Source organism: Saccostrea echinata, unplaced genomic scaffold (genome assembly GCF_033153115.1).
Source record: "Saccostrea echinata isolate AGI-Se365-2 ecotype Australia unplaced genomic scaffold, CSIRO_AGI_Sech_v1 ptg000047l, whole genome shotgun sequence".
Classification (NCBI taxonomy): domain Eukaryota; kingdom Metazoa; phylum Mollusca; class Bivalvia; order Ostreida; family Ostreidae; genus Saccostrea; species Saccostrea echinata.
In genome coordinates, this window is record NW_026889796.1 from 1,308,418 (window position 1) to 1,324,399 (window position 15,982).

Consider the following 15,982-nt stretch of genomic DNA (forward strand, 5'->3'; position numbering starts at 1 on the left):
ATAAGTGTTTCAGGAACTCTTAACAATTAAAATACTACTTAATTCTGAAATCTTACTTTGTTTGAGTAAGACCACAGCCAAATCTGGACAGCTGGCACACATAATGGCTAACATTCGGATCACCATAACAAATGTGCTGGTACTAATCACCGATGGGCTGACCACCAACAACTGCTGAATGTTAGTCAAGAGACCATGAACAGCTATTTCCTTTAGTGTCCTCTGGTCGGTCTGGAAATTGTCCACTAGCCGACAGAAACAGATGCAGCAATTCTCTACTGACTTTTTGTCCTGGAACAATAAGAAATGTACTATGCCTTTGACTGCATATTATTATAGGAAGCAAGTAAACTGTCAAGCATATTACTTCACCGGCCACGTGTCCAGAATCATAGAGACAATGCTCCTTTTTGTTTTATTAATACTTTTAAATTCTCATCTTCAAACTGCATTTTCACTTAATAAATGATTCTATTCACACATACTTAATATGAACTCAGTTATGGTAATTCCTTGAGAAATACCAAATTCTTATTAACTGTAAATGATTACTGTAATGATGAAATTTAATTAGTGTATGCATTTATGGGTTAACAGTTAAAGAAATGTTGTCATCATTTAAATACATGTATATAAAGTGATGCAGTATTTGATTGTTTATTGTTTTACGTCTAGTTGGCAATATTTCAACTCTATTTTGTTGAATTTGAATAGAATGCTCTACATACATGTATATACTGGCATACACGAAATCATTTAGACAATTGAACATAGCTTTTTGTCTGTTCTTTACATACAAAACAGTTACATGTAATTGCCTTACCTGGTGGGTAAGTTTATTGCTTAATAATTGTAGAGAGTCTCGGATTAGGTGGAACTCCTCGTATGTCATATTCTGTACACAGTTAGCAGTGATGGCTAGAGCACTTCTCTGTGCCGTGATGCTGAAGAAGTCCAGGAACATCAATGATGCTGCTATTCCTCCCTAAAATTCGCAAATAACCTCTTAACAAGTTTTTTTTCCTTTTCATTTGCTTCCAATAAAATATATTTGAAAAAAAATTACAACTTCTAAAATAATGATTGAAAACTTACTGCCTGTAAAATGGCTTTGCCATGTCTACGTGATAACATTTCTAATGCAGTAAGTGATTGTTCAGCAACATCCATACAATGTATAGCTCTCAGCTGAAATCAAGAAAGATTTCAATTATGATTTGAATGTACTGATACTTTATTCTAACTTCAATAGCTTATTAATATATCTAATTAATAGAGGCTTGAAATTATTAAGATTTTTTCTTATCATAGGAAGATACAACTGTTCTACATATATTTTTTTGGTACCTTTTCAATAAATACTGGTACAGCATCCACCACAATAGCTGAGGATCGAGGTAGAGCTTCCATCATGTATGTAAGAGCCCGGCATGCATGATTCATCATGTCAAAGTTATGTTCCATCTGTAGGAGGGTCACCAATGCAGGCACCACCTGCTTTACTGGGAACCCTGCCAAAGTATCTTCATTCCCCATAACAAGCAACTGTAAAAATAGAAATGTACCACTGTAAACATAGAAAGTTAATAACTGTAAACATATAAAGGTACAAGTGTAAACATCAATCAATAAAAACATCAATCGAAATCAAAAAATCATACAAAGCTATTTCCGCAAAACCAGGATAATTTATTATTACTGAACAAAATTTGTACACTGCATTTTAACATAGGGGGATATTTATGTGAAATATTTCTTATTGTGTAATTAGCATAAACTACCCCCACCACGTAAATTTCCACCTTTACAGTACCTGACACATCTCAATAGCTGCGGTCAATTGCTGGTCCTCATTTCCAGTAGACTGTAAACCTTGAAGGAGTTGTTGAGCTTTGTTCACTAGAAATGGAAAAGAATATTTACAGGTCTCTGGCAAATCATTACACACAGGCAAATTTTCCTATCTCTACATCATATGTGTTGATGACCCAGGACATGTCAAAGTTGTATCAGGTTCCTATGGTTAGTATTTTACTTACTTGAGCCCCCACCCATGGTGCGATGAAGAAGTTGATGCATTCGAGGGCCTAGAGCCCCAAACAACTGGGAGGGCAGTCCCCGGGCCTCTAGTAGGGCCTGTAGTCTCCCCATATCAGCCTCCTCCGTCTCACTCTCAGATGTCAGACTGGCTGTTGCTCCACCTGAACTTGTGGCTAAAAATATATTAAAAAAAAATCGTAAGGTAAATGTTACCCAGTTTATGATAGTAAAACTTGATGGTCACCTGAGTATAATGAGTTTTCTCCTGTTATGTCCATTTTAGCCCACCTGGTACTGGATCCCAATGATACAAATTTCACAATTTGGTGTAAAGAGCTCATACCTAATTGCCATCAATTAAACAGTATGCTTGATAAACATAAATAAGATTTTCAAAGGTACATTGTATAAAAAGCTTTCAATATATGACCAATTTAACCCATCTTGAAGCCTCCACACAGGGGGGTATGAATTTCACTATTTTGACAGAGGACTAGCTACTCTTTATAATCATGCAGTTTGTCTAACAGGTGTCCTGGGTAAAGAGGATTTTTTAAGGTGGAATGTATGACCAACTTAGCCCCTCCCCTCCCTAGGCTCTGAATCTTGGGTTCCAATATTTTGGTAAAAACTAGCAGCTCTTTATAACCATGCATACAAATTGCCTTCTATATGTTCAGGAGTATAAGAGACATTTTTGTTCCCCTCTATCCATACACTGTAGATCACCAAATTTTTGCGACACCTGATTTTCACGAGATAGGTAATTGGTATTTATAAGTGAGACAAAATTTCCACAAATTCTAGGTATTGACTATTGTTGTATATAATTTATGGTAATGAAAATATACGCAAGAATAAAATTTTTGTGAATAGACTGTACATGCATCAAGTGACTTGCTGAAATGCTCCTTTCCCTTCTAATATTGTCCAGACTCCACTTAAGTTGACTATATGTAACATATAACTTTTTCCATGATGAGAGAAATACTGCAGATCACAAAATATTCGCGACATCTTATTTCCGCGAGATGGGTTGAGCATATAAAAGCGAGAAAAAATTTTCACGAATTCTGACTATTGCCCTATATAATCTTTACCAATAAAAAGAAAAGCGAGAAGGACAGTCTCGCTTTATTATGTGAAAATAAAGTTCTCACAAATAAAAAGTGATTTACAATAGCTCTTTACCTGCTGCCAGATTGGGGGTCTCTTCACTATTCCCCGTTCTCCCTCCCTCGGCCTCTTCGGAAGCCATCACACTACTGCTACTGTTAGCCTCCGTATCAGTTGTTCTGCCGCGACTGGAGGGCGTCGTGGATTTGCCACTGCTGGTTCCCTCGTTGCTCTCACCCCGGCCCCTGCTGGGTCCCTGGCGTTTTGAGAGGGAAGACGATTGCCTACTACTGCTGCAAAAAATCAACAAGTTTTCAAATTAATTATGCATTTGTTAGAAAATACATGTATATGAATTCAACAATTTTTGACAGATTTTTCTCATATTTTTTAATAAATTGAAAATAAGTCATTTTCTCTTGAGAAAAACTGTTTATCTTTTCTTGCTTAATTACATGAAACACTCTAAAAGAAATCAAGATTGCCACTGTAGAAAATTGAAACCCACCATGTTTATTTTTAATAAATGGGATTGTTGTTTAATCATTTCAAGTATGTTTACTATCTATATACTCAACTTGTAACATGGAAGTTAAAATACACTATAAAACAGAAAACCTACGACACTATCATTTCATACAAAAAATTGTTACTCCCTAATTTCTTTTCCCTACCACAAGCGTGCCAAATATGCAAATTTCAAAACAATTTGAGAGCCTCAATGTTTTTAATTTACCTGCTACTTGCACAGGATCCCGTTTTCTTGCTTTGACGTGTTCGCCGCAAGCTGTCAAGCTCAGGCGACTTAGCTTGGAGAGATTTTCTACGACTACCCCCTGTGCTTGTTTCACCTGACGAATGAGATTTTTTCCCTGGAGTCACAGACTTCGTTGCAGTCTTGGTTGATTTATTTGAGTCAGTGATCACAGATTTTGTTTCTGGGTGAATTTTATTTTTGTCCTCTCTGTTCTTGGTTTTCTGTTTCTTGGTGGTGTGGTCAACTGTTCTTTGAGCACTTCGTTTGGTCTCTTTTGTTTTTTCTTTTGTTTTATAGTAAGGTATTCCTTCTATCACAGATGCGTTAGAATTGGAACGTAAATTCTGAGATATTGCGTATGGTTCAATAGGCAGATCAACTGACTGACGCCTGTATGAGAGTCGAGTTGATGAACTTGCTGAGCTACTGCCAACTGAGTCCAGTGAATTTCTCCTAGGTCGAGCAGACTCAGTGGGTTCGTTTGTGAGTTTACTGCTTTTACTTGCAGAGTGACTTTCAATTGGAAATGAGGATCCTCTTTTGTTTCCTCGCTTTGAGCGAGATTTTTTTTCTTCAGGAAATTGTCTGAAACAAACAGATGCTATATTAAAAACGTCTGTAATATCATGTAATGATTTTCCACTCAAATAAAAAAGGGAAGTGAAGTCAATACTTGTGCATCATACAGAACTCCTTTCTTTCTTCCTTATTGCATACTCATATATTTTTCCAACAGGTTCTTTACCAAAGCAAAACTCAATTGAATTTTAACTTTCTATCTATGAAATCATACATACATGTAAAGTGTTGAATGAAAAAAGAATGAAGTAAGCTTCAAATCATGTAAAAATTGTATGTTTTCCTAGACCCCTTTTGCCTGGCCTAGCCCCCCCCCCTTCCCAGAAGTATACTTACTGTGTGTACTTTGAGTGGTGCACTGCTGCCCCTGGGATGTGGCGATGTTCTGACCCCCCACTTGCTTCCTCAGGTTGGTCTGCCATAGGCACTTTCCTGAGTCTGGCTCATGCCAGAATTTTAACCTGAAAGAAAACAGATTATTATTATCATATGTGCCCAGCACGTACATGGCTCTTCTAGCCCCATCCAAAACTGCATCTCTGGACTCATGTGGCAAATAGTTTACAGCTTTGTAAGGACTAATTTTTCATCATTATTATATTATGTAACTTGCTCCAAGAAGTCTATGAAGATACCTTAAGGTATACTTTATATATTTCAATATGCATATATGACTAAATCCAATCTTACCACCTGACTCCTGAACCAGGAGGGCATGAATTTTATAATTTTTGTACAAAAATCATGTAAACATTTTGCCTACTGGATGTCATACTGGTAGGTAAATGAAGATTTTCAAAGATGCAATGTACTTATATGAACAACTTTGCCTTGCCCTTGGGCATGGATTATGGGCAAATGGAAAATCAGATGAACGTTGGTAGACCGCTAAAAGTTTATTATTATCATGTAAAAAGTTTTTCAGCTAGATGTCAATGAGTAAAGAAGATATTTTCAGATGTGTAATGTATTTTCAATATTTTTTTTCCCAACTAAGCCATGTCGTTGAGCTTGAACCATGTGCCCAGGGGCCATGCATTTCACAATTTTGGTACAAGACTAGGTGTTTATTAAAATCATAGAAATAGTTTGCCTGCTTAATTTCCATGAGTAGAGAAGATGATATTCAAAGATGCAATGCATTTTCAATGAATGACTAACTTCACCCTTGAGCTAGAACACTGGACCCAGGAATATAACTATTTTGGTAAAAGGTTAAGGACTTGTAACAATGCAAATAATTTGCCTACTAGATTTCCAAGAGTAAAGAAGAATATGTACTGTATTTTCAATGTATGACCAACTTAGTCCTGCCCTGAAACATGACCCATGTGCACAGGAGCCATATTTTTTCCCCAGAATTTTGGTAGAGTGCTAAGCATTATTATAATCAAAGAAATAGGTGGCCTTCTAAATGTCCATGAGTAGAGAAGAAAATTTTCAAAGATGTAATGTATTTTCAAATATGACAAACTAAGCCCCACCCTGTAGACTGTATCCAGTCCTTAATCCAAGGTGTTACGAAACTCAAAATTTTGGTGGAGGGCTTCATGCTCTTCCTAACTATGCATTCAGTTTTTTTTAAATGAAGTACATTTTCACTTTACAGTAATACAATTTTTGTCCCATCCTGGAGGAAACCCCCCTGCTCTATGGGTCATGAAAAACATTATTTTGGTAGCTGGCTTATGCTCTTCCTAACCATGCATTTACTTCCAGATGTGCAGGTATAGAGAAGAGGATTCTCTAGGATATGAACATTTTCAATTTATGACCAATTTGACCACACCCTGGAGGGAGAACCCCTGCCCTTGAGGTCAGGAAAAATACTTTGGTAGAGGGCTTCATGTTTGTTTTAACCATATACTTAGTTTATCTACATGAAGGAATGGAGAAGATTTTCTAAGATTAAGTACACATATTCTAAAATTTTGTTAGAGGGCTTAATGCTCTTCCCTACCATGCATTATTTGTCCTTCAATATGTGTAAGGGTATGGAAAAAGACTTTTGAAATTTTGTCTCAAGTGACCTAAAAATCTGTGTAGCATGGGCAAGATGCAAATGATGGTCGATGGTTGACAATAACTGGTCAAAAGTTATCTTTTCTGAAAAATGTAAAGTTGTTTTTGGCCAAAACAACCAAGTATGTTTTTAAGAAAAGGAAGGAGAAGAATGTTACTAGCATGCATCAGCCGCAACACACTGCCAAAACCTGTCACAAGTTTAACATTGGAGATGCATTATCTTAGATAAAGATGTGGTTAATAGCAACATTAATGCACACAAATATAGTCACTATAGCATTAAATTTTGCTAAACATGTATATTCTTACTAACAGAAGTCTCTGAAAAAACTCTAGCTCTACTGGTCTGCATGAACTTATTACAAAGAAAGAAAAAGGTAGCACTTACAAAGAAAGAAAATGGTAGCACTTAGACTTGACACTATGGCAATAGGAATAAATAGAATAATGATCCTTGCTTCACTCTCTTTGTGTGACAATTTTCATTGCAATAAGACTAAAACTGTAGGAGGAAAAGCTTAAGCAAGAATTTCATAGAAATATCTATTTATAGTAAGCATGATACTTGTGTGAAAAGTTTTACTACTGTAGGAGGAGTAGTGTTTTGAAAGAATTTCACAGAAATTTCTATTTTTAGTAACCATAGCAACACTGTTCATCAAAAACCTATTAAGAGAAATATGTATCTTGGTGCAGTCTACTTGTGTAAAAAGTTTTATTGAAATCGGACTAAAATTGTAGGAGGTGTAGCATTTTGAAAGAATTTCACAGAAATTATATTTTTAGTAACTATGGTAACACCATTCATCAACATCAAAAACGGATTTGAATAATTATGCATCATGGTTTAGACTACTTGTGCAGAAAGTTTTATTGAAATCAGACCAAAACTCTAGGTTTAATAGCATTCAGAAAAATTGTTTATAGATAAACAGACGGACAGACATCTTATCATCATATAAGCTCTTCTGGTCTCTGACCAAAATAGCTAATAGAAATACAAAACTTTGATCAGATGGTAGAAATTCAAATATTTCCATTTCTATTTGTTTTCTCTGTGATAACTCTTTGAAAGTTAGTTGAGTTGATTTCTTGATCATTCTACCGGAACGTAAATTTCGCCAAGCGAAAGGTCAGGAGCTAAGAAGGCCCAATATGCATGTTAATCTTGTGCGGCTGTCTTTCTTTTTGACGTCAGTGGGCGGGGACTATTGAAATTGACATGTGAGGTTTAGTGTAATTTAAATTAGTTAAATTTCTATTAGTCTACATTTTTTAAAACTAAATTTACAATTTTGTTTCACAATGACATGGAAATGTAAGGAATCACTGTCTAGTTAGTAGAGTATGCCAGAGACATCAACGATAGTTGGAAACGTGGTATAATTTATGGGCTTCGCCCATTATGCAAATTATCCCACGTTTCCAACTATCGTTGATGCCCGAAGCCCCGTTATGCATAAATTATCCCATGTTTCCAACTATCGTTGATGTCCTGGCATACTCTACTAACTAGACAGTGATTCCTTAAAACAACCTTTTGAGAGTATTCCTTTTCATATCTTTTAAAGTGATTCTTTAAAATATACATTTTAGTACCAAATTACACATAGCCATCCTGCAATGCATTCAAGTTTGTTTTGGGCACTGTTGAACAGGTGCTTAAAAATCAAGTGCAAGCTAGGCCTGATCACTCCCACCCTCAAATGCAGCACACCTAAAATTTTAATAAATCTGGAAATATCAGAAAGTTTACATATAGTATTAATCTCATAAAAAAAAAAAAGAGTCCCACTCTTGTGCAGAAAATGCTCGAATGGGAGGGCAATTCAGGAATTATTTTGCTTAGGCCATGTTTATTCACGGTTCAATTCACGATACGCTAAACTGATATCACGGTTCGGTTCAATCGGTCCAGAATTATTTGAATTGTCCGTTTTGTTTCCTTGTTTACAATTTCAAAATGGCTTCTGCGCAAAACATGAGGTCTACGATAGCGCAGTAACGGCAACTAAACCCATCTCCTGCATCTTTCAGACCTCAGATTTAACAGGGTGAAGGACTTTATCTCATTCCTAATGTGATCAAAATTTATAGATGTTAAGACCAATGATAAACCCTTTAGATCTAAAAGTACTCTATGGTAATACACGGCATCTCTTCACGCGTGTATATCCAACTTGTGGACTAGAATGTGATAACACGAGAAATATGACAACTAGTTTTCTACGTAAATAAAAGGAATAAAACAATGAATGTCTTTCTTTTTCATTCTAATTTAAAAGGAAGTTTATGAGGAAAGGCCCCCTTCTATAAATAAGTCATATCAGGCTACCGTAGTTCCATGTAAATGTTCTTCATTGGTTTAGAATATTGTTACAACTCAAAATCTACCTATCAATCCAAATAAAGTTAACAAATTGATATTTTAATTATCAAAAAATATGAACATTTGATATAACCCTGTCGAGTTTTAAAAAATATGATGACAAACTTAAAAGACTTCTTTACCTTGTCATGTATCATGATACGTATCGTATCGTGCACCGAATACCGTGATACATATCATATCGTGAGGTTTGTGTATCGTTGCACCCCTAATCCTTGAGGAACAGTTGTCGCAAAGTCTTTTCCTATAACCATTTCATATTTTAAGATTACAATGTCTCCATTCATTGTGCCCGTATTTATACAAGATTGTAACATAAGCAAACAGAATACCAGGATTGTTTTAGCCAGCACAGACTGGAGTCACTTGATTCAAATTTACATTATATTCGGGTCCTCTTGAAAATAAATTATTAAATAAAATGCAGGTTTTCCAGTAGTCACTAGGTCATTTTGTGAGAAACACTGTATACAAGGAAATTTCCGCCCCAGTTTTATTTTCCGCCCTTTTACCTTACTCACAGATAGGGTTGGATAATGTTAAGGATGAAATGGTACAATGTCATACCAGAATTTTTGAAGCGATACAGTATGTTTAACAATACGGTACTATACCTTGATGAATGAGAATGAGGGTTCATTTTCAAACAAATGTACTTTCACCAATCACCAACCTTTCAATGTTATAATCTAAAATGAGCTTACAAACTATGTTTATATTTCAACCTTTTAATAAATGATCAACAAAACAAATAAATTGAATCTCAAACAAATTACCGTACATACTCGCCTACAAGTCGGTTTTTTGGGAGTTAAATTTGGTCCAAAACTCTTTTTCCAACTTATAGGCGAGTTATAAAAAGGTTGGTATTTTAGAGGGTCAAGCCCTCTAATATTAGCTTTAAAAAATCAACCGACTTATAGGCGGATCGACTTGTATGTGAGTATATACGGTAATTTGACTAGATATATAATCACAAGTATGCACGACCTCACTTCACCCAGTTTCCAGGACCCGTTTTGCTTGGTCGCACTAAACGACGAAACATAAGAAAATGGATAGAGATGCACATCACATTTTTCCTTTTTAATTTACATTTTTTATCAGTTTTTATTAAGAAAATTAAAACATGACTAATGTGAATGTATTTAAATTTTTTTTCAAAATATACATATTGACTTACCTTGAATATCAGCAGTCGAAAGCAAGTATCGTACAGTCGTACTAAGCATCCATTTCGTTAATTAGCCTACTCTTTCAACGCGCGTAGAATTCGATTTTACTGAGTCTGGATCATTTTTTTAAAAATCATTTTGAATGTATTATAATGTTTCAAAGATTAAGAAATATCATTATAAGTACCGGTATTAAATGAAACGGTATTTTTGAAGTAACTATTTGGTACGGTATTAGTACTGAGTACCGGTATCCAAACCTACTCACAGATGGGCAAATTTAAACGGGACAGGGGTTGAAATTTTCCTGGAAACCCCACTAGCCCATGGGCTTCTGATCTGTAAAAAATTATTAGCCCAAACCTCAACCTGACCAGCCCAACAATTTTTTTTTATTCAAAATGAAAACGCAACAAGTTAAAGTTTCAAATGCTTTAGTGACAGAAACAAATGAAAACGCAACAAGTTAAAGTTTCAAATGCTTTAGTGACAGAAACAAATTATATTAGTTCTCAGTCAAAAGAAACCAGTCGACACAGAAAGAGAAAGTAAACTGATGAGAATTTTTTTCCGTTAAGCTAGCCCAACGGACTATCTTTACATTTAAATTAGCTAGCCCGAGTCCTAAAATGACTAGTCCCAGGCGTTGGGTTACCATATATTTCAACCCCTGCGGAGCAAATTAAAAAATACAGTATAATTTCTTAAACAGAACTGTGACTGGACGAATTTAAAATAGGGCAAAATCATTTGCAAGTGTGAAAGGGCAAAAATAACACGGGGCAAAAATAACCCTGTACACAGTATGCTCAACACCTAGGGAGCCTCTATCAATCCTTACCTTCTAGAATGTTAAAAATAATCAAATCAAGGGGTTATATATATAAGGGTAAGAATTATTTTCTTAATTAATTTTATAGCTGCTAAAAATCTTCATCATATACTTAGTAGTACATAAACTGATTCCACAGTGTGGGATACGAATGATGTCACAACACCTCATATCAACCACCAGTCCATAAACTCACATCACATATCAGACTAGAATAATCTAACAGTGTTTGGGGTTAGAATATATCCCATATAGTTGCAATCTAGCAAATCAAATCGAATCTGCTCAGAAACCATTTTGAAGAATACAAAGGAGTTACACTGAAAATAACTACCAATTTAATCATAACATTAACCTTTTTTAAGATTGTATATGCTGTCCATCCTAAAAAATAATACACCCTGTTGACATTCAGAACTCTCTGGATTATTCATACTAAATAGATTTAAATTATATTCTCCTGATTATTTTGCTACTTGACAACAAATGGAATGAATTCCCGGATCTGTAGTAGAATATCATTTTAAAGGACATATCGCATGTTTCTAAATAATTTGAAACTAAAAGCGTATTACGTTCCTTATGAACACAATTTATAAATTCTGTGTTTTTACTGTGGATAAATCACGGTAATTAACCAATTATTGACTCAAATGAAAACCCCTGAATTAAAAATCTAAGTTAATTAGATAGCGATCACGTGACCCTGTGACGTCAAAGGCGACAATGGCTGATCAGCTCTTCATTAATCTTACTAAAATATATGCGATACAACCTGAATTTTCTGCGTTGTGGACGACCAAATCACTTATTTTATCGATATAAAATTGAATATTCAATCTTATATGTTAGAATTGTCAGCAAGAAAAAATCTGAAAAATCTGTTAACATTGTAAAAATACCAGCGACGATAGCGAGGGAGACGCAGCGAAGACGAAGAAACTCGCCAAAACAATGCAATTTGATTTGTCATCTTATCACATGTGTTAACTTATTTGATTCACATATTAAACATTATATAACTTTGTTATTCTTCGTTTTGTTTATAATATTAATTTATGCAAGTCTTCATACGTTTTTTAAAGTATGTTGATCTTGATAAATAAATTCCCGATCACGAAACATTGCCGTAATTAGAGCTACAGGTTCTAAATGGTTTGAATAAAAAACGAAAATGTCTTAAAAGCCTTATACCTTAGAACTAATTAATGTTTCTATAGTAATTGAAAAGCATACAAGGAATTAATTTTTTCAGCATTTTTCGTAATTTAGCTGCATTTGCCATTGATAGCTCCGTTAATAGTGTTCATATTCTCATCTCTCTATCACCGAATTGTCGCCTATGACGTCAGAGCAGTATTTCGCCGAAATCCGACTGAAATATGCATATTGCCGTATTTGAATTTCAACTCTCAATATCTCTTGAAATATGCTTTCAACAACGTTTATTGTATTCAGTATTTTAATAAATAAGGTTATAGATAATATTTTTCATAAAATTACGATTTTTGTAAGATCATGCGATAAGTCCTTTAACAAAAGAACTTTCTATTTGGTATTAGATAGGCATGCAAAAATCCATATCATACCAGAAGTAACATTTTTATAAAGTTTAAAAGTTAATTCACTTGATTAATTGTAATATATAAGTAAAACAATTCATGTACTAAGATTTGTTGACTTAATTACTTCTAAAATGACCTAAAATAGACTATATTTAGATTTTATAGAAAAAGGCCAAATACATGAAACATATACAAGAAAATGCTTAATTAATTAGGAAATATTCAAACTCTTGTTGGGATGTTAATAAGGGTCGGTCATCTGAATTAATCCTGTAAAGCCCAAAAGGCTTTTTAATAAATTGTCTTGAATGTAATATTACATTCACTCGATAAACCCAACAAATCGAAGAACCTGACAACAGCTGATCAACTCTTCGATTTTGAAAAAGGCAAAATGAAAATGTCCATACCTAATATCAACAAAATTCTTGGATCAATTCAGTATTGTATTTATTTTGACTAATTATGCATTTGTTTATGGTAAAAACAATGAAATTTGATACTTTTTTGGAGTCGTTTACATCCTGCAACACAGGTCAAAATTTCGACACTTCAATCTGTCTGCGTGGCACAAAAAACAAGAAAACATACTGAACCACACAGACAAATTATCAATCATTTACTTCTTTACCTAAATACGTTGATTCCTCAAAAGAAATTATCTATTTTAAACAGATAACTGTTATATGGCCTAGGATTTTTGTGTCTTCTCAGGCTGTATTTTCATTGACAATGCGCACGCACGAAATCTACACTTCCGCTCCATTTGCTTTTTCCCATCGTACGAGGAGTTAGATGTTGCACAGTCATTTGGCGCCCTGTTTTCAATTTGTCAAAAGAAGAATTAAGAGCGTATTCCATAAAATTATGTGTAAACTATTATCAATATTATCAAGAATGATCAGTTCCTAATCATATAATGTTACCAATTATAGACCTAATACTTTTTTGAGGTATTATTTTTTAAATTGAATTTTAACGGTAAATCATACAATTATAATAAAGACACTTTATTTATTTATTTATTCAATTTATGTAATGTATGTCTGAATGTTGCTTATTTCTCAGGCACATAGTATCGGGGGTGGGTGCCCCCAACACACTCGCACACCCACACCCTTTTCGTCACAGTTTGTTGTACCCTCCCATGTTAATGTAATACTAAAAGAATTTTTTTCAGAAGTCGGAACCCCCACCCCCATCCACCCACACACATACACACTAACACGAGATAGCTTTTTCGAGTTTGGATAATTTTCCCTTTGAATTGATAGACCAAAAAATTTCAGGTATACACATCTTGTCAATTTACCCCCCCCCCCCCCCAAAAAAAAGAAAAAAAGAAAAACGACTACATGTACGTGCGCGCTTTGAAAAAAGGTATTATAAAGCCTTATCATAAGACGAAATTACATCCTTTATTTACAATACATACCCCGGGGGCTGAAATGTTGACCATCGGAATGAATTCCACTTTTTTTTTTTTAAAGTTTGAAAATTCTGTGACAAAGGCTTTTCAGACATAGGTTCTATCTTAAACTATCATAGTCCATCTCTGATGCCATACACCTGGAGCAAGGGTCCTGATTTCACGCTAATTGCTCATTATTCACATGCAAATACTTCAGTTGCCTGCTTTTTTCCAAGAGGACTCATAAAGATTTTCAAATGTGAAATAATTTTTTAAAATAATGTATGCATGATCAGCAAAGTCCCAAGCTGCATCTGCCTAAATCCTGGATTTTTCACAAGTAGAGTGTTGTCTTCTTTTAATACTAGTACACAGTTGTCTGCAAGATGTGAAGGAGTAAGGAAAATATTTTTAAATACTGTATTTAATTTGATTCCACCATTCATATAATTATTAACATATAATAACGTCTTTTTAAAACGCTTCAAAAGACCGGTAGTACGAGGGGGTGGGGTGGGGTGGGGGGGTTACCCCGCCCCACTTTTTGGGAGAATAGTGTTGCTGTACTTTTTAAATAAAAAAATATACTGCTTTGCCCCTACACATTTTGTTGCAGTATGATTGAACTCTGGCAACTTATTGCATTTTTAAAAAGTTTTGCCAAAATGTTAGAAAAAAAACCTCACCCCAACCACCCTCCCCCTACCACCCCTCCCCACCCAGAAGTAGGATTTTCGAGTTAAGACAGTTAAGGGGGGTGTTTGTTTTAATTTGTGTTGTTTTTTCTTTAACTCTCATTTTGTTGGGAGACTGTCCCTTCAAAATTATTGATACGTGCCTGTCAAAAGGCGTAATTACGAAAGTCTATTGAGCTCATTTTTGTACGTTAAAAAAATATTTTTCGCGTTATAACGCGTAAAATTCGCGTTATAACGCCATTTTTTTTACCTACGAAAATGAGCTCAATGGGCTTTCGTACGTAATAACAGTTTATCAAATGGCATAATAACGGCATTTCGAAAATTCTTCTATTGAAAATAAAAGGCGTATTAACGCCTTTTAGAAAGGTGTAATAACTTCTTTTGGAAAGGCGTAATAACGCTTTTGAAAGGCTTAATAATAATGCCCTTTTAAAACACGTAATAAGGCCTTTTTGAAAGACATAATGACGCCTATTACGTCTTTTATTTTTCCTCCCACAGATCGATGCTAATAGGCTTTTGTATCAAATAGATTTAAGTAAAAAGGTTTTTGAGTTATCAATACACCATGTACCTACGAAAGCCTATTAGGATCAATCTATGGAGAAAAAAAATTATAAAAGGCGTTATAACGCATTTTGAAAAGGCGCAATAACGCGAAAGAAGGCGTTATAACGCCTTTTGGAAAGGCCTAATAACGCGAAAAAGGCGTAATTACGCGAAAAAGGCGTTATTACGCCTTTTCAAAAGGCGTTATTACGCATTTTCAAAAGGCTAAATTACATCTTTTCAAAAGGCGTTATTAAGCCTTTCCAAAAGGCGTTATCAAGCCTTTATAGAAGGCGTCATAACTCCTTTAAAAAAGAGCTTATTACGCCTTTCAAAAAGGCGTTATTACGCCTTTTAAAAAGGCCTTATTACGTTTTTCAAAAAGGCGCTATTACGCCTTTTCAAACGGCGAATTTAAACAGATTGTAATTAGATTTCCAGGAAAAAAGATTTTTAAATGCGTATTTTCAATGTTTAACCAACTTGGTCCTTCTCTGATGCCAGACACCTCTACCAAGGGTCATGGACTTCAATTTTGGTTGAAGGCTGATTGCTCATTATACGCATGCATATATTTTACCTGCTTTTTTCCAACTTGAGAGGAGAGAGAAATATATTTTCAAATTTGACATGGATTTTTAATACATGGCAAGCAAAGCCCCAAGCTGCATCTGCCTATATCCTGGATTTTCACAAGTAGAGCGTTTACTTCTTTTAATACGCTTGCAAAAGGTTATCTGCGAGATGTGCTGGAATATAGAAAATACTTTTAAATATTGCATAAATAAAGATGGCTTTGATTCAATCGTTCATATATTTATTAACATAAAATAACGCCTTTCC

At 34.7% G+C, this 15,982-nt stretch overlaps 2 protein-coding genes across 2 annotated transcripts in view; one reads left to right on the top strand and one right to left on the bottom strand.

The window, feature by feature from the left end:
• The window catches only part of LOC133202315 (E3 ubiquitin-protein ligase TRIP12-like), a 30,423-nt gene extending 17,192 nt beyond the window's left edge, over positions 1 to 13,231 (bottom strand). The window contains exons 1-10 of the mRNA XM_061338110.1: positions 13,110 to 13,231; positions 4,829 to 4,953; positions 3,893 to 4,498; positions 3,232 to 3,449; positions 2,040 to 2,213; positions 1,814 to 1,899; positions 1,348 to 1,545; positions 1,096 to 1,188; positions 824 to 985; positions 57 to 291 (exon numbers count right to left, since the gene is read on the bottom strand). Of these exons, the coding sequence (XP_061194094.1) occupies positions 57 to 291; positions 824 to 985; positions 1,096 to 1,188; positions 1,348 to 1,545; positions 1,814 to 1,899; positions 2,040 to 2,213; positions 3,232 to 3,449; positions 3,893 to 4,498; positions 4,829 to 4,914 (1,858 nt within the window). The 5' untranslated portion in view covers positions 4,915 to 4,953; positions 13,110 to 13,231. The remainder of the gene's footprint in view (positions 1 to 56; positions 292 to 823; positions 986 to 1,095; positions 1,189 to 1,347; positions 1,546 to 1,813; positions 1,900 to 2,039; positions 2,214 to 3,231; positions 3,450 to 3,892; positions 4,499 to 4,828; positions 4,954 to 13,109) is intronic.
• The window catches only part of LOC133202316 (leucine zipper putative tumor suppressor 2 homolog), an 83,289-nt gene that overhangs the window by 14,131 nt on the left and 53,176 nt on the right, over positions 1 to 15,982 (top strand). The gene's annotated exons all lie outside the window — the stretch shown is intronic.